This window comes from Podarcis erhardii (genome assembly GCF_964252035.2).
Source record: "Podarcis erhardii genome assembly, chromosome: 12".
In the NCBI taxonomy this organism is placed as follows: Eukaryota; Metazoa; Chordata; class Lepidosauria; order Squamata; family Lacertidae; genus Podarcis; species Podarcis erhardii.
Genome location: NC_138513.1, coordinates 2,324,601 through 2,343,738, shown reverse-complemented (window position 1 = coordinate 2,343,738; position 19,138 = coordinate 2,324,601). Strand labels below are relative to the sequence as shown.

The 19,138-nt window shown below is 48.9% G+C and overlaps 1 protein-coding gene and 1 long non-coding RNA gene across 3 annotated transcripts in view; both read right to left on the bottom strand.

Annotated features, from left to right (window-relative positions):
- The window catches only part of LOC309326124, a 154,040-nt gene that overhangs the window by 4,965 nt on the left and 129,937 nt on the right, over positions 1-19,138 (bottom strand). The window lies entirely within an intron of this gene.
- CCM2 (CCM2 scaffold protein) overlaps positions 1-19,138 on the bottom strand; it is a 51,848-nt gene that overhangs the window by 4,965 nt on the left and 27,745 nt on the right. For both annotated transcript variants that reach the window (XM_081834449.1, XM_081834450.1), the window contains exons 2-8: positions 14,320-14,496; positions 11,704-11,787; positions 10,349-10,532; positions 8,762-8,898; positions 5,934-6,069; positions 4,958-5,015; positions 3,947-4,085 (exon numbers count right to left, since the gene is read on the bottom strand). In XM_081834449.1, the coding sequence (XP_081690575.1) occupies positions 3,947-4,085; positions 4,958-5,015; positions 5,934-6,069; positions 8,762-8,898; positions 10,349-10,532; positions 11,704-11,787; positions 14,320-14,496 (915 nt within the window). The remainder of the gene's footprint in view (positions 1-3,946; positions 4,086-4,957; positions 5,016-5,933; positions 6,070-8,761; positions 8,899-10,348; positions 10,533-11,703; positions 11,788-14,319; positions 14,497-19,138) is intronic.

Genomic DNA, 19,138 nt, shown 5'->3' with positions numbered 1-19,138 from the left:
AAGCCGCTTCTGGCGAACCAGAGCAGTGCACGGAAACGCCATTTACCTTCCCGCTAGAGTGGTACCTATTTATCTACTTGCACTTTGACCTGCTTTCGAACTGCTAGGTTGGCAGGAGCAGGGACCGAGCAACGGGAGCTCACCCCGTCGCGGGGATTCGAACTGCCGACCTTCTGATCGGCAAGCCCCAGGCTCTGTGGTTTAACCCACAGCGCCACCCGCGTCCCTGCTTGTAAATATGCTCACACAGCCTCTTGTGCCATTTCTGTTGTGCTGCGTGTTCTCTGCTGAATAGTGTGCACAGTCTTCTAAAGCCTGTGTCGCAGATTTATGCTGCATCGAGGACCGGAGGTCGCTTGGCACACCGGCCGGTGGGCTGAGCCAGCTGGGGGCCTGCCAATTGCCCCCGTTTCCTTGGGTGCCTGTTAACAGGAAGACGATGGTTCCGTTAATGTCAAAGTTGCAGGTTTGATCCCTGTGTGTATATTCCTGCACTGCCAGGGGATTGGACTTGATGATCCTTAGGGACCCTTCCAACACCACAATTCTATGATGCTATGCACCCACCACGTGACAGCCCTATAGATATTTGAAGACAGCTATTGCAGATTTGCAGATGACACAACCTTGATGGCAGAAAGTAAGGAAGAATTAAATAGCCTTTTAATGAGGGTGAAAGAGGAGAGCGCAAAATATGGTTTGAAGCTCAACATCAAAAAAACGAAGATCATGGCCACTGGGCCCATCACCTCCTGGCAAGTAGAAGGGGAAGAAATGGAGGCAGTGAGAGATTTTGCTTTCTTGGGCTCCATGATCACTGCAGATGCTGATGCCTGCTTCTTGGGAGAAAAGCAATGACAAACCTAAGCAGCATTTTAAAAAGTAGAGACATCACCTTGCCAACAAAGGTCTGTGTAGTAAAAGCTATGGTTTTCCCGGTAGTGATGTATGGAAGTGAAAGCTGGACCATCAAGAAGGCTGATCGCCGAAGAATGGATGCTTTTGAATTCTGGTGCTGGAGGAGACTCTTGAGAGTCCCATGGACTGCAAGAAGATCAAATCTCTCCATTCTGAAGGAATTCAGCCCTGAGTGCTCACTGGAAGGACAGATCCTAAAACTGAGGCTCCAAGACTTTGGCCACCTCATGAGAAGAGAAGACTCCCTGGAAAAGACCCTGATGTTGGGAAAGATGGAGGGCACAAGGAGAAGGGGGCGACAGAGGGCGAGATGGTGGGATAGTGTTCTTGAAGCTACCAGCATGAGTTTGACCAAACTGCGGGAGGCGGTGGAAGACAGGAGAGCCTGGCGTCCTCTGGTCCATGGGGTCACGAAGAGTCGGACACGACTAAACGACTAAACAACAACAACATTGAATCATCTCTCAGCCTCCAGCATTTCTGACGCTCTAGCAAAGCTCTCCCCACCCAGCTGTTTTCCAGCTGTTTCAGACACCACCTCCTAGTGTGTGGTGGAGCAACGCAGGACAAGAATGAAGGCTGCTGAATAGATCTGGCAGGAGGCCGAACTTGAGAAAAGGCTTTGTTTTTAACCGTGTGCCGAGGAAGAAATCCAGAGTGGAATTGTAATGGGGGAGACTGGACATGTACTCTGTCAACTATTTATGGCCGCAGCCCGTACGCAAGTTGGTGGACAGCGGAAGGAGTTGAATGTGATCTTGAACCATCCAGATAAACACTGCAAAGAACTCGACAATGGAAGATAGTAATTAATTCTCCCAGCACACCGGGTCTGAAACAACAATTTTTATGAAATTGATTTTATACAGCGAGGGGGGAAAGTATTTGATCCCCTGCTAAATTTGCCCGTTTGCCCTCTGGCAAAGAAATGACCAGTCCATAATTTTAATGGTTGGTTTACTGTAGCTGTGAGAGACAGAATAACAACAGGAAACCCCAACCCCCCCAGAAACCCAGAAGACAAAAGTCAGAGATTGATGTGCATTATAATGAGCGAAATAAGTGTTTGATCCCTTTGCAAAAGATGACTTAGTACTTGGTGGCAAAACTCTCGTTGGCAATTACAGAGGTCAGACGTTTCTTGGTTGTGGCCACCAGGTTTGCACACATCTCAATAAACCTACCATTAAAATTATGGACTGGGTCATTTCTTTGTCAGAGGGCAAACGGGCAAATTTAGCAGGGGATCAAATACTCCCCCCCCCCCACTGTACTTATAAGATGTAACAGTGGCACTGTTTGTAAGGTGGAAAATGCGTCCAGCTGCAAGAATGATCTAATGAAGGCTGATCATAGAATCATAGAATCCTAGAGTTGGAAGAGACCACAAGGGCCATCGAGTCCAACCCCCTGCCAAGCAGGAAACACCATCAGAGCACTCCTGACATATGGTTGTCAAGCCTCTGCTTAAAGACCTCCAAAGAAGGAGACTCCACCACACTCCTCGGCAGCAAATTCCACTGTCCAACAGCTCTTACTGTCAGGAAGTTCTTCCTAATGTTTAGGTGGAATCTTCTTTCTTGTAGTTTGGAACCATTGCTCCATGTCCGCTTCTCTGGAGCAGCAGAAAACAACCTTTCTCCCTCCTCTATGTGACATCCTTTTATATATTTGAACATGATGGATGACAACTGAACACTAAATAAGAAACGATGTAGCTGTGGCAGGAAATGGCCAACATATGTTTGCAACAGAAGCGGGAAACCCGATTTTTAAAAATTGCATTAATGTTTTTGGATTGGTAGTAATTTGGAAAATGAATAAAATAATAATAATTGCAGACTCCACTCCCTGGCTGGCTGGGGAGGGTCGCAGGTAGGAGCAGGGCAGGCCTGGCCCAGGCCACCCCCAAAATGTCCTTGGACTCCCATCAGCCTCAGCCATCACAGCCAGTGGACTGGAGGATGATGGGAGTTGTAGTCCTGGCACCAACCGGAGGCCACAGCATCCCACTGCTTCTCTAAAGGAAGAGTAAGGGACTTGCAGCCATAGCTGTCAACCGTCCCGTATTTGGCGGAAAACTCCCTTATCCCAGCGCCGTGTCCCGCTGCTGTCCCTTATTGATGATGTCCCTTAAATTTCCCGGGTTTCATGCTTGCCCGGCTCGGGAGGGAAGCAGTGGCTTGGGGTCCTCCGCCGCAAGAGACAGCGCGCGCTGGTGCTGTCATCCTGGCGCGAGGAGTTTCATCGGCCCTTCCCCACCCGAGAGAGGGGGGAAGGGAGAGAAAGACTCTCGCCCACAAGCCCGGAGGCGGCAGCGGTGGTGGCAGCAGCTGAGGAGGCGGCCTGAGGGAGGAGGAAGAGGAGGGGATGGAGAGGGACGCAGAAGGGTGGCGCTTCAGCGGCTGCCACGGTGCTGCGACTGCCTCATGTCGAATTGACAGCATCTGTCAATGCTAACAGGAAGGATTCGAAACCGGCGGGACCATAAATTCACGGAAGACTGGAGTAAATTTACGGACTACTTGAAAAGCATTTGTGAAGATCCAGACGACGTTTGTAGGTTTGCAAGAAGTTTTGTGAGGAGTATTATTGGAAGTACTGCAAAATTGGTGAAGGGTAAGGATGATTTGTTAAGAGATGTAAAGGCAATATAAAGTTAAGAAATGCATAAGAAGTGGTTAAAACGGTGGATGCTGATGGAAGTCTAAAAAGATTGTATAAGTACATTTTATAATTTATATGTTAAAATCAGTAACAATTTAAAAAATAAAATAAAAAAATGACAGCATCTCTCAATCCTAACAATGTATGCAACTCTTTACAATAGCAAAATCCCTTATTTTGGCTGCTGATCCCTTATTTTCGAGGCTGCTGGTCCCTTATTTTCAAATCTGTAAGTGGGCAGCTATGCTTGCAGCTTCCAATGAACCCCCCGCTAAGTGTGTGACAAGCCCCTTGGTCCCACCCCTACCCCCCCAAAGGGGACCAAGATTTCCCTGGGGAAAACCTTCCTCCCTGCCCCTACCGTCATCATGTAGTCCTGGAGCAGCTCTGTTGCGGTGGTGCTCAGCTCGCTCTCGCTGGCCGCCTTGGCGTGGGGAGATGGCTGTGCCGAGAAGGAAGAAGGGGAGTTGCCACCGGTCTCCAAGGACTCGGGGAAAGAACTGCAAATGCACAACAGGTCCACGCGTCACCCTCACTGAGCTGAGGGGCCTTCCATCTCCTCCTCCCTCCCCGTCAGTTTTCCTTTCGTGCTGCGTCAGTCGGGTTGTAAGCCTGAGGGTTCGGGACTGAACTGATAAGGTAAAGGTAAAGGGGACCCTTGACCATTAGGTCCAGTCATGGCTGACTCTAGGGTTGCGGCGCTCATCTCGCTATATTGGCCGAGGGAGCCGGCATACAGCTTCCGGGTCATGTGGCCAGCAGGACTAAGCCACTTCTGGCGAACCAGAGCAGCGCACGGAAACGCCGTTTACCTTCCCGCTGGAATGGTACCTATTTGTCTACTTGCACTTTGACGTGCTTTTGAACTGCTAGGTTGGCAGAAGCAGGGACTGAGCAATGGGAGCTCACCCCGTCGCGGGGATTCAAACTGCCAACCTTCTGATCGGCAAGCCCTAGGCTCTATGGTTTAACCCACAGCGCCACCCGCGTCCCTCGACTGAACTGATACCTGCTCTCTTTTTGCCTGTTCTGGGAGCCTTTTTTTGGTTGAAGGTTTGGAAGGGGGGGAACTGTTTGATAAAGAATAGAGGAGCGCTCCATTGTCTCATACCACATGGGACGGCACCGAGTGCTTTGGGAAGCTAGCAGACGTTTTACTTACAATTAAGCAATATACGGATTTTGTGAAATAAATACACACACGCCCAGTGCTATTTTTCTGGAAAAAGAGGTGCCAGAACTCAGCATGAACGCCTGCCTTGTTCTGTTATAATAACAGTGGTGCCTACCTGGGAGGTGTCAGAACTGAGTTCCAACTGAAAAAAAGCCCTGCAGATGCCCCATTCTTGCTTGCTGCCCTAAGTATACTCACAAAGTGCTTGCTTCCGTTTCGTAGGAATCTTTAGGATCCACTTTTGTAGAAGAGTCATCTGCAAGGAAGTAGCCAGAGAAAGGTGGTATGCAAATTAAAAAGGGAAATGAAAAAATGAATGGAAATATCTGGGCTAAATAGACACTACATGGAAGCCTCCTCTGTCCAAGCTAGAGGAGATGAGGGAAGCCACTTCAGCCCAGTTTGCCACCGGTGGATATTATTATTATTATTATTAATAATAATAATAATAATAATAATTTTAATTATATTTTCCCTCTCTCTCTATATATATTACATTACATTACGGTCTTCAAACAAAAACATCTTGAAGGTCCCAGGCCACAGAGAGGTTAGGCTGGCCTCAACTAGAGCCAGGGCTTTTTCGGCTGTGGCTCCGATCCGGTGGAACGCTCTGTCCCAAGAGACTAGGGCCCTGCGGGACTTGACATCTTTCCGCAGGGCCTGCAAGACAAAGCTGTTCCCCCAAGCCTTTGGCCCAGGGCACAGCCTGACTCCCTCCTTTGGCAGTCTTCACAGAACTCTAGCCCAATGGTTGCCATCAATTATGATTTGAATTAATTTTATAATTAAATGTTTTTAGAATGCTGTATTATTTTATTGTTGTTAGCCGCCCTGAGCCCGGTTTCGGCTGGGGAGGGCGGGATATAACTAAAAATGTATTATTATTATTTATTATTATTATTACATTACATGATGAAACAAGAAAAAAATCCCCATGAACCAATGACCCCCTTCCCCCACCCCAACAGCAAGTTTAGAGCCACCTTTGCCAACCTCACGCTCTGCCCATGCTACAACTCCCATCATCTCTGGGAGGATGCCAGGTAGGCAAAGGTGAGATCACATGACCGCTCAGTCGTGCAGCTGGAACTGGAGCATGTGAGGGCCCGCTTGCTTCCCCTCTGCAGCAGCCACTTGCAAAAGGAACCCAAACCGTGGCTGTTTCTCCTACCGCTGTGCAGGGAGAGGTGTCGCGTTGGCGTGGAGGCCCCGTCGAATATTGCTCTGTCGAGGAAGTCTATGGTGGACTCCGTGTAAACAATGTGGAAGACTTGGCTGAGAAGCGAGCAGAGTTCCTCTGCAGTTACCTGGAGAAGGACAGAACAGGGCGGGATATAAATAAAAATTTATTATTATTATTATTATTATTATTATTATTATTATTATTATTATTACAGGTTGGATGGGCTTTGGAGGAGAAGAGGGGAACTCCCAACTTCCCCCATCTTAAGCTCATCAGACATGCAAAACAAACTTGTTTCATCAAAACTATGGCCGAGAGACAAATTGAACGGCTTTTGGCTAATTACAGGTAACTCCCCATTTACGTGCGATCTAGCGGCATGCGACCCTGCACATGCTGGAAATCTGGAAATGGGGACTGTGGGAATGTCCGGGGAGGCAGGAGAGGGTATACTGTTTATTAATATCCTTCCTAATTTGCGCTAGCAAGTCCTATAACTTAGCAGAGTTTCACATTCCCCCTTTTAACGCACAGTGGATAGCGGGTTGCAGGGCTTGCGTAAGCCCCTCACTATTTTATACAGTTCAATATTGAATTGTATATTCGTGCACGCCCTTCAACCGTTGAATAAAGTTGTAAATATGCTCTTCTGGGTGCATCTTCTGTTGCGGAGTCTGCTGAAAAGGGCGTGCACAAGTCCTGGAATGTGTTTGAGGCTCGTGTCGCTAATTGACTGATGCTGTTCTACGGGAGATTGATGGATCGTCTGGAGATGATGTATAGGCTGCCTGATGCCTTTTTCTCCCTGGCTGTATCCCAACAGTAAGTTCCCTTTTATCCATCTTAAAAGAATAAACACACCATAATCTTGTGTAAAGTACAGTGGTGCCCCGCAAGACGAACGCCTCACAAGACGGAAAACCCGCTAGACGAAAGGGTTTTCCGTTTTGGAGGCGCTTCACAAAACAAATTTCCCTATGTGCTTGCTTCGCAAGACGAAAATGTCTTGCGAGTTCCTGCGGGGTTTTGTCCCTCCCCCCCCCTTTCCTAAGCCCTAAGCCGCTTATCAACTGATCCGCTAAAAGCCGCTAAACCGCTAATAGCGCTAATCCACTAAGCTGTCAATGGGCTTGCTTCGCAAGACGCAAAAACCGCTATACGAAGAGCCTCATGGAACGGATTAATTTCGTCTTGCGAGGCACCACTGTATATAAAAGAAGTTTACTCACATTCAGTTCACAGTTGGATCCCTGAAGGCAGACTTAGTTACAAAGTACATGCATGGGAATCTAGCTAAAATCTTTGGCTACGAGGGATCGCCAAAGAAGACTGCAGCTCCCATCAGTCCCAGGTGGGATGGTCAATGATGGGAGTTGGAGTCCAGCAATCTCTGGAGAAACACAGGATCCCTAACATTGCCATAAGATATCAGAAGTCAACTCCACAGTTCACGCAGAGCAAGGGTTTCAGCGAGGCTGCCTGTGTTCTGCAGAACAGCATCCCTGCTGATATACGACAGGCACCTGATATCTGCGCCTTCGAGAAACACTTCAAGGTACTTGTTTCAGTAAGATTTCCCACCAGCTGGGTGGAAGGTGCTTATTTTCCATGGGTTTTATTAACCTATCTTCAGTCGTGTTTTGCCCCGCTTTTAAAAAACTATCAGCTATTCTTATGGTGTGTCGGTAAATTGTCATGAGATGCACGTAATTCATAAAGTAATGATAACACTTCAGATAAGAATAATACTTCAGAGGCACGATTCAGGCAGAAGCAAAATTTCCTGGCGTTCTATGAAAAGGGAAAAAAATACTGGAACATTTCTATCCACAGCGCAAGTTTTTGACAGGGTCACCATCTCCAGTTGCCGCTGACAAATGATTTCTGGTGGGCAGAATTATTACTGGGCAGAGGTCTCAAATAAAACAAAATGCTCTGTGCCTGTAAGTTGCACATCTGCAGGCAGGAAGGTGATCGTTTAAGCATCCATTCCACATATACTTCTTGTTGTTTAGTCGTGTCCGACTCTTAGTGACCCCCTGGACCAGAGCACACCAGGCACTCCTGTCTTCCACTGCCTCCCGCAGTTTGGTCAAACTCATGCTGGTGGCTTCGAGAACACTGTCCCACCATCTCATCCTCTGTCGTCCCCTTCTCCTTGTGCCCTCCATCTTTCCCAACATCAGGGTCTTTTCGAGGGAGTCTTCTCTTCTCATGAGGCGGCCAAAGTCTTGGAGCCTCAGCTTCAGGACCTGTCCTTCCAGTGAGCACTCAGGGCTGATTTCCTTCAGAATGGAGAGGTTTGATCTTCTTGCAGTCCATGGGACTCTCAAGAGTCTCCTCCAGCACCAGAATTCAAAAGAATCCATTCTTCGGCGATCAGCCTTCTTTATGGTCCAGCTCTCACTTCCATACATCAGTACTGGGAAAACCATAGCTTTAACTATACGGACCTTTGTTGGCAAGGTGATGTCTCTGCTTTTTAAGATGCTGTCTAGGTTTGCCATCGCCTTTCTCCCAAGGAGCAGACGTCTTTTAATTTCGTGACTGCTGTCACCACAGACACTATTTTTTCCTAACTGGAAAAATCCTGCTTTGCTGTATCTGTGAGAGAAGGCTGCCTTATTAGACCACAAGAGAGCGTAATATGACCCAGAGTCGATGCCTCTTTCACCTGCATAGCTGCACTTGTCCAAGGTGAAGGCAAGATCTTTCCTGGCAAACGGAAGTCTTGTTGTCAAAAACGGACCTGCCTGAGGAAGGGGAGGGAAGGGGAGGGGAGGGGAGGGGAGGGGAGAGAGGCAGACATATCTTACTTTATTCTCCGTAGCCAGGACCACCAGGCAGCAAGCTTCGACAGGAACCGCTCCGCTCTCCGAGAGAGACCCTGACGTAAGAGCTTTCAAGCTTTCGGCACAAAGACTCTGGTTGGGGGAAATCCCGGGGTCCTGAGCTGAGAAAAACCAGAGGCCATTAGTGGAACCAGGAGGCAAGCTGCTATGCTTGCGTGATTCTGCATAACCCCACCACACCCCCATGGGAAAAAAAGGGTATTTCTTTTGTAATGTTCTGGAACGACAATTTCAGTGGTAATGCCCAACTTTATGCTGCTTTCAAGCTGCTGTGACAGTATTTATTTATGTGCTTTCTTTTATTAATAAAGTAATTTTTAAAACGAACACTGTGCATTTGCTTAACAGTAGGGAAAACACTCATTTAGGAACATAGGAAGTTGCTTTATCCGGAATCAGACTATTGAATTGAATGGGTGGCTGATGGGATTTGTATCGCTGAGCATTTGGGGTAAATTCGACCAGAACTGAGTACAGTGGACGCTCGGGTTGTGAACGTGATCCATGCGGGATGCAAGTTCACAACCCGCAGCGTTCGCAACCTGTGTTTGTGCACACACAGGTTGCGATTCGGTGCTTCTGCGCAAAGCACGATTTAGCGCTTCTGCGCAAGCTTGACCACCGAAACCCGGAAGTAACCCATTCCGGTACTTCCGGGTTTTGGCAGTCCGCAACCTGAAAAAACACAACCTGAAGCTTCTGTAACCCGAGGTATGACTGTACAGTGGTACCAGAGAGCCAGTGTGGTGTAGTGGTTAAGAGCGGTGGACTCGTAATTTGGTGAACCGGGTTCGATTCCCCGCTCCTCCACCTGCAGCTGCTGGGTGACCTTGGGCCAGTCACACTTCTCTGAAGTCTCTCAGCCCCACTCACCTCACAGGGTGTTTGTTGTGGGGGAGGAAGGGAAAAGGAGATTGTTAGCCGCTTTGAGACTCCTTTGGGTAGTAATAAAGCGGGATATCAAATCCAACTCTTCTACCTCTGGTTGTGAACGGGATCCGTTCCGGAGGCCCGTTCGCAACACAAAAAGCCCGCAACATGAAGCGCCGTATCTGTGCAAGTGCACAGCGCAATTTGGTGCTTCTGCGCATGCGCCGAAACCCGGAAGTAACCCTTTTCGGTACTTCCGGGTTGTCGCGGGACACAATCTGAAAAAGCCTAACATGAAGCAAACGTAACATGAGGTATGACTGTACAAGAAAGGAGATTCGGACTAAACATCAGGAAGAACGTTCTGGCGGTGGGAGCTGTCTGACCGGGGAACGGACTCTCTCGGGAGCTTGCGGACTCTCCTTCCTTGGGGGTTGGCCTAGATGGCCCTCTGTGTCCTTTCCAATTCTCTGATTCCGTGATTTGCATTGCCGAGGGAGTCTGTTCCATGGCTGAACAGTTTGTTCTCTGACAGAATCGGTCTTTCTCAGACGCAGCAGAGCCCTACCGCAGATGGGACACTTAGCTGCCCCCCAGGAGAGCTGCACAAGAGCTGATGGACGCAGCAGGCTCTTGTGGCTACCAAGCCCCCCCCCCCAATCAACCCCTTCGCCAGCCTACCTGTTTTCAACACCACCAGGTGCGAGGAGTCGTCGCGGATGTAGGAAACCGATGCGATGTCATGGATTGGGACCCTGAGTATGATATCTTCGCCATCCCGCCACACCAGTTTGACGTTGTAGGCGGAGAGGCTGATCACAGCGTCGTGTTCCTGCGTCAGCTGCCCTGGAAGCTTATGAGCCCTCTAGGACGAAGGCGGGAGGGGAAGAAGAGGCAGGGTATTAAACGACCACGAGGAGGGATAGCTCAGCTGGTAAAGCACGGGACTCTCGGGGTCTTGGGTTCAAATCTCAAGATTTCCGAGCACAAATCAAAGTGTTGGTGCTGACTTTGAAAGCCCTAAATGGCCTCGGTCCTGTATACCTGAAGGAGCGTCTCCACCCCCATTGTTCTGCCCGGACACTGAGGTCCAGCTCCGAGGGCCTTCTGGTGATTCCCTAGCTGCGAGAAGCCAAGTTACAGGGAACCAGGCAGAGGGCCTTCTCGGTGGTGGCACCCGCCCTGTGGAACGCCCTCCCACCAGACGTCAAAGAGAAGAACAACTGCCAGACTTTTATAGTAGTAGTAGTAATAATAATAATAATAATAAATATAAAAAAATTATTTATACCCCGCCCTCCACAGCCAAGACTGGGCTCAGGGCGGCTAACAAGCAATAATAAAAACAAGTTGAATGAATACAACTTAAAAACAAGATTAAAATACAACATTAAAACATTACAATGCAGCCTCATCACAGGAGGAGAAAGGAAAAAGAAAGAGGGGGAGGGAATCAAATTGGCTTCAAGCCAAAGGCCAGGCGGAACAACTCTGTCTTACAGGCCCTGCGGAAAGAAATCAGATCCCGCAGGGCCCTGGTCTCAGGAGACAGAGCGTTCCGCCAGGCTGGAGCCATCACTGATAAGGCCCTGGCCCTGGTTGAGGCTAATCTGACTTCCTTAGTGCCCGGGACCTCTAGGGTGTTGCTATTTATGGACCTTAAGGTCCTCCGCGGGGCATACCGGGAGAGGCAGTCCTGTAGGTACGAGGCTCCTAGGCCGTGAAGACATCTGAAGGCAGCCCTCTTTAGGGAAGCTTTTAATGTTTAACAGACCACTGTATTTTAATACTCTGTTGGAGGCCACCCAGAGTGGCTGGGGAGGGCCGGCCAGATGGGCGGGGTATAAATAATAAATTCTATTCTATTCTAAATCCCACGATTCCTGCATTCCAGGGGTTGGATCAGATGATCCACGTGGTCCCTCTGCATTTCTATGGTTCTATGAAATCTTCTCCCCAGGTGGAAATGCTTCTCAAAGAAGGGTAACACGCCAGAACTGGGGGAAGAGAGAAACTCAAGACAAGCTGGTACGCACCTTTGCATTGTCTATCAAATGCAGAACTTCTGTTCGGCTGGAGGGGTTCAGGTACCCTGGGACCGATGCTAATTGACCTAAATACTGGAAAGCAATGAAGAATTGTCAGGGGGAATGGTGAAGTAAACTTTGTGAGTACCTGGAGTTAGCAAAATTGAAGGATTTAATAAGGCTTAAGTAAAAAAAAAATAATTTTAATTCAGAAACAATGGAAATGTTTAAATGATTATTTATACAAGCAGGGCTCAAATACAAAAGTTTGGTTGTGTCTAGACTGACCTTGTGAAGAATACAGAGAACATAAAGATTTGATTGGTTATGAAAGAACCTAAGGAAAGGAAATGATTGAAGAACAGATGTAAATGCGAGCAAGAAAACTAAGAGACGTGTGGTGAATGCAGTGGAGGTCTTTTATAATATTTTAACTAAGATTTATATATTGCAGCATTTGAAGCAAGAATGTCGTAATATTTCAGGTTATGAAAAGTATTTTTTTCTTTTCTTTTTTCTTTATTATCTTCTATTTTTCCTTTTTTTATTAGTTTTCATTTTGGAAAATATGTACATAAGTGTGTTTACAGTGTTATGCATTGTTCTTTGTTTTCTTTGTTCAATTTCTATTTCTTGAAAAATTTAATAAAAATTAAAGAAAAAGAAAAAGAAGAATTGTCAGAGTTAGACGAAAGCAGGCACCAACTGCCCCTCGGTCCTCTGGAGGCCAGTGCGATTCTCAACATGCCCCGGGGAAGAGAGAAGGCCTCTCCGCAAAACCCCGCTAATGCATCTCGCAGGAATGCGAAAAGCCCTGCTCTTAAAAACGGGAGACCACCTTTGAGGGGAGTATGACAGAGGAAGGAGCACGGGTGACACACTCCACCCAGAAAGCTCCACCTAAACCAGTCTTTCTTCACAGTTGTTGTGGAACTACAACTCCCATCACCCCTAACTAGCAAGGCCAGTAAATTGGAAGCAATATGCTTGGCCTTCATGTTTAAGCAGTATTATCTGAAGAAGAGCTCCTACCAATAACAAACTTAGTTGGTCTCTAAGTTGCTACTGGAAGGAATTTTTTTATTTTGTTTCGACTACGGCAGACCAACACGGCTACCTACCTGTAACCAGTATTTTAATGTAATCAGTGTATCAAATAAGCTTTTATTATTTGCGGAATGCTTTCCCCAGGGACCTTGGCCTAGGGCCTTTAGGCACCAGGCGAAAAAGTTTCTCTTCCTCTGGGTATTTGGCTGAATATCATTCCCTGGCTTTTAAAATGTGTTTGTGGGAAGGAGGTTATCGGTTTGTTTTTGTTTTTATTAGGCATTTTGTACTCTCGTTTTTTATTTTTCTGTTGCAAAGTGCCCTGGGATCTTCGGATGAAAAGAGAGGTATGCAAATTTACGACAACGACAACCCCGGTGACTCTTTGGCGGGGCGGCTACCAGAGCCTTGCAGAGCCAGGAAGAGGCCCGGGCCAGGTAGATAATGTGCCCCCCCTTTTTTTACCCTGGGGATAACTGAAGTCTTATAAATAAGTAAGTATATAAATAATTTTAGTAAAAACTATGGTTTTCCCAGTAGTGATGTAGGGAAGTGAGAGCTGGACCATAAAGAAGGCTGATCGCCGAAGAATGGATGCTTTTGAATTCTGGTGCTGGAGGAGACTCTTGAGAGTCCCATGGACTGCAAGAAGATCAAACCTCTCCATTCTGAAGGAAATCAGCCCTGAGTGCTCACTGGAAGGACAGATCCTGAAGCTGAGGCTCCAAGACTTTGGCCGCCTCATGAGAAGAGAAGACTCCCTGGAAAAGACCCTGATGTTGGGAAAGATGGAGGGCACAAGGAGAAGGGGACGACAGAGACGAGATGGTTGGGCAGTGTTCTTGAAGCTACCAGCATGAGTTTGACCAAACTGCAGGAGGCAGTGGAAGACAGGAGGGCCTGGCGTGCTCTGGTCCAGGGGGTCACGAAGAGTCGGACACGACTAAATGACTAAACAACATACAGTGGTGCCTCGCAAGACGAAATTAATCCGTTCCGCGATTCTCTTCGTCTAGCGGTTTTTTCGTCTTGCGAAGCAAGCCCATTGACAGCTTAGCGGATTAGCGCTATTAGCGGTCTAGCGGCTTTTAGCGATCAGCTGAGAAGCGGCTTATCAGCGGAACAGCTGATAAGCGGCTTAGCGCTTAGGGAAAGGGCAAAAAAAAGCGGGGGGAAAACCGCGGGAACTCGCAATATTTTTTCGTCTTGCGAGGCAACCCCATAGAGAAATTCGTTTAGCGAAGCGCCTCCAAAACGGAAAACCCTTTCGTCTAGCGGGTTTTCCGTCTTGCGAGGCGTTCGTATTGCGGGGCACCACTGTAAATAATTTTCACAAAAGTTATGCTGACAAATCATTTTATTTCAAGGCTTGAACCGAATCTGAATATAAAGACAAAATGATTGTGAATATTCTGACCGAGGCCCCCTTTGGAATCGGATGCCCGGGCCAAGTGGCCCATATGCCCCCCCCCCCAATCTGGGCCTGGCGGCTACAGCTCCTGCACTGAAACAGGCCAGGCCGCCCCTGCAGATGGGGAAGAGGCTAAGCGGCCGAAGCCAGGAGCAGGCTGTGGTTACCTTCACTTCCTTTTCGATGTAGTCGTTCAAGAGGATGTCGGGATCCACCCGGTCAGGCAAAGGGACGGAGACCGTGTGCAGCGGCCGCCTCTCTGTCACCTTCTCCTGGGTCTTCTTGTCCCGACCCACCTTTTCGCCTTTCAGGAAGACCCGCTTGAAAGGGGAGACTATGCCAGGCTGCGGGGCAGAAAGGGGTGGGGGAGAAGAGAGAGAGAGAGACACTTTAGGCATAGCTGTCAAGTGTCCCTTATTTGAAGGGACAGTCCCTTATCCCAGCGCCGTGTCCCGCTGCTGTCCCTTACTGATGATGTCCCTTAAATTTCCCAGGTTTCAAAGGAAGCGGCACCTCTCCCTCCCTCCCTCCCTCCCGGCCAGGGAGGAGGGAGGCTCCAACTGTGTTGCTTGGCTGTGTTGCTCACCCAATAAGAAGTCTAAGAACGACTGGGGGGTGGAGCTTGCATGCCTTGTGTGTGGCTAGTTAATGCAAGCTGAGGGGGGTTTTGAATGCTGGACGCCATTTTGTTGCATGTGCTGCTGCAAACTTTGCAGTGCAAAGCCAGGCCGGGGAGCCATCTTAAGTTGAGGCTGCATAGGCCTTGTGGTGCATGTGATTCAGATTCTATTCAGTTGAACCTCTGGTTACAAAGTTGGTTGGACAGTGTTCTCGAAGCTACCCAGCATGAGTTTGACCAGACTGCAGGAGGACAGGAAGACTGGAGTGCCTGGAACAGGTGAGGCTGCAGGTCCCTTATTTTCAAATCTGTAAGTTGACAGCTATCTCTTTAGGACCAGCACTTGGCGGACCTGACTGCTATGCCCACAGAGCTACCTTGTTTGTGCCAAAGTGGAGCACTGCCTGTCAGATATGAATCAATTAAGGTAGCTATTTTTCGACGGAGGAGGAACAAAAAAAAGATGGAACAGAGCAGAGTGTTCCCAGTTTCAATGAGCTGAGCAACCATTATATTAATTGCAGGCTGCTTCGCCTTGCTTTTTGAAAGAGCTCATTATTCACCTGTTCCTCTATAACTTTCCCCCCAAATGAATGGCTGGTTCTCCGCCAGGTGCGGAGCTTTATTAGCTAAAAAAAGAATTATAGGCGGCAGGGTACTTTCTTTCAACAACCCTCACCCCAACCAACCCCAGCTGGGAACCACACTGGTCCGGGTCTCCTGCTGCCCGTCCCCATGGCTCTACCTTGCAAGATCGAAGGAGAGGGGAGACTGGGTCTCTTGAAACATCAGAAATCGTTGGCTTTGACACTACAAAGGATTCTGGGGCAAAAGGATGCTGCTGCTGGGACCCCAAGCAACAGCATGGGCTTCTGGTGTGGCCGGGCCGGGCCTCACCACCACTAAAAAGGCAAATTGACCCAGGACTAGTTCCATGCCATTATAGTGGTATCTCGGGTTAAGTACTTAATTCGTTCCAGAGGTCCGTCCTTAACCTGAAGCTGTTCTTAACCTGAAGCACCACTTAAGCTAATGGGGCCTCCTGCTACTGCCGTGCCACCGGAGCACGATTTCTGTTCTCATCCTGAAGCAAAGTTCTTAACCTGAAGCACTATTTCTGGGTTAGAGGCGTCTGTAACCTGAAGCGTATGTAACCCGAGGTACCACTGTATTTTAGTTAAGTTCCCTACGTACAAGCAATTACAGTCCATACCTCGGGTTACAGATGCTTCAGGTTGTGCTTTTTCAGGTTATGGACCACCAAAACCCGGAAGTACCAAAACAGGTTACTTCTGGGTTTTGGCGGTTGCGCATGCGCAGAAGGGCTAAATCGTGCTTTGCGCATGCACCGAATTGCAACCCGCGCATGTGCAGACGCGCCACTGCGGGTTGCGGACGCTGCAGGTTGCAAACGTGCATCCTGCACGGATCACGTTCGCAAGCCAAGCATCCACTGTATAGGGTATTCATTGGGCAGCTGCAAAGACCACCTCGTGCACATTACAGGAGCAGGCAGACTTGGCATGCACAAACAGTCATTTCCACTCTTCCTCAGTAATCAGACTTTTGCTGGTTTATTGGTAAGACTTCAGTACATTTCAGAAGCAGTGGCGTAGCGTGGGTTGTCAGCACCCGGGCAAGGCAAGTAATTTGCGCCCCCTAACCCTGAGTGAGCCAGGTAGGGGCAAAGAGCTGCGAGTGCGAGCGCGCCCCCCCATGTTGTGCCCGGCCCCCCCTGCACCCCCCACGCCACGGCACTGTTCAGAAAAACCCAATCGACAGAACAGGCACAAGCAGAATGTGATCTAGCCCACTGCCACAACCCTGCAAAAGATGGACCACCTCACAGGTTCCAATGTTCACAGCTGTATTTTGGATTGGCTGCAGTTTCTGAGCAGTCTTCAAAGGCAGCCCCATGTATAATGCATGGCAGTAGTCTAATCTGAAGGTTTAGCTCTCCTAGTCAAAAACTGCTGAAAGGCACTCTGCACCGTGGCAGCAACCACGGAGAGCCAAGGTTCAAGGATCAGGAAGCAATAAGCCAAACACAGCAAGGCAGGAAGCGTGTTGCTGTGGCAAAGAGCCAAAGGGAAATGCTGACCTTATATCCTTTCCTGGCTCTTGCCACCAGGTGCAGTGAGTTACCAATCAGCCTCACCTGTGCGGCCGCGCCTTGCCTCTCCAGAACAAACTTAGGAAGGCCCCAGTCCTCCGAAGCCCTACTGGTCACAGGGCCTGGCTCCTGCATGCACTCCTGACATTCTAGCTCTCAGGAACATTAGCAACAGTGTAGGAAGCTGCGGTAGCAGGTTCGAGTCTTGTTATAGCTAGAAGGAGGCTGCAGAGTGGAGACTTTTCCCTGCCGGGAACTTGAAGCAGATGGACCAAAGAGGCCTGCCAGCAGCCCCAGGTAGCTACTGCTTCTGCCTCCCGCAACCCAGTGCCCTTCAGACTGCAATCTACGAATGGTGGCTCTGCTGTGGTTGTGATTCAAAGGCGGCTGAGGAAAGCCAGGAGATACGATTCTACCTATGATAAGGGACGCGGGTGGCGCTGTGGGTTAAACCACAGAGCCTAGGACTTGCCGATCAGAAGGTCAGCGGTTCGAATCCCTGCGACGGGGTGAGCTCCCATTGCTCGGTCCCTGCTCCTGCCAACCTAGCAGTTCAAAAGCACGTCAAAGTGCAAGTAGATCAATAGGTACCACTCCGGCGGGAAGGTAAACGGCGTTTCTGTGCGCTGCTCTGGTTCGCCAGAAGTGGCTTAGTCATGCTGGCCACATGACCCGGAAGCTGTACCAATAAAGCGAGATGAGCACCGCAACCCCAGAGTCATCTACGACTGGACCTAATGGTCAGGGGTCCCTTTACCTTTTTATGATGGGGCCGGAAACCGTTTGAGCGAGTCTGGCAAGCAATGCAGGGTTAGGGGAACCTCTGGAGGTTGCTGAACTACAACTCCCATCATCCCCAGCAAGCATGGCCAATGGCCAGGAATGATGGGAGATGCAGTTTGGCAAACCTCCAGAGGGCCACAGGCCGCCCACGCCTGCAAGAAAGCAAATACAGGCTTGCAAAGCAGCGCCACGCTTCCGTAAAGAAATGCAGAAGTAGGCAGCCCAAAGGCTCTCGAGGGGAAGCCATCCACATCTGGCCTGATAATAAATATTTTTTTATCTATACCCCGCCCTTCCCGGTTCAGAAAACCGGGCTCAGGGCGGCTAACAACAAATTTAAAACACTTAATTGATGCAACTAAAAACAGCATAAAATACAGTATAAAACGTGAATAACGATAAATTCAGAATTCAAAAATCAATTTAAGGGGAAAATCCATCCAATAAACTGGGGCTAGCTGGCTGAATTAGTCCTATTTGGGCCAGCGAGGGGACCAGGGGAGAATTAGCTGTGGGATCCCAGAGCGGGTAATCTTCATAAAAGGGGAAGGGGAGGGAAGGAAGGGGAATAAAAGATCAGGCTAAGTTCAAATTGAAAGCCAGGCGGAATAGCTCTGTCTTACAGGCCCTGCGGAAGGAGGTTAAATCCTGCAGGGTCCTGGTCTCATGGGACAGAGCATTCCACCAGGTTGGGGCCATCACTGAGAAGGCCCTGGCGGAGGATAATCTGGCTTCCTTAGGGCCCGGGACCTCTAAACTATGGCTATTCATGGACCTTAAGGTCCTCTGCGGGGCAGACCAGGAGAGGCGGTCCCGTAAATACGAGGGCCCTAAGCCACAAAGGGCTGATGAGGCCAGCTTGGTGTCCTGGGCAAGGCTTGCTGGCCAAAGTGGGTGGGGCTGTAGCTGTGCCACCCCAGCACTGCCAGGGGGTGGGCTCAGCTTGCCATTCTTTGCAGAGCCCTCCCGCAGATCCCGGTGCCTAGCCACAACAATCACCAAGGGAGCCTTTCAAATTGGACAACAAGGATGCCTTTGTGGCTGCTATGCGACCCGGGAAGACACGCTTGCTATTACTGGGCAAGGAGGGGAGATGGGAGGAACGCAGATTCTCACAAAATGGGTACAGAGCTGGAACAAAATGGGTAGAAAACTGGAAAAAGCTACCCCTCCCACACGCAAACAGTACACCTGTCTTGTTGGCAAACAGCTCAAAAAGTGACCCTGGAATCTCTAGATGCTCCACTGAATTACCCAAGAGATAGGGTATATAGCAGCTGTTGAGAACAGAAACTTATTGTTTAAGTTTGTACACCATGCTATACTCATAGATCTCAGAACAGCTCGAAACATAAAATTGCAATATTAAAAAAACACACCAAATACATAATAAAAAGAAGAACAGACGCAAACCAATGATCTCCTCTTCCACAACACATTTTAAAGGGCATCGGATGTCAATCAGCTAAAG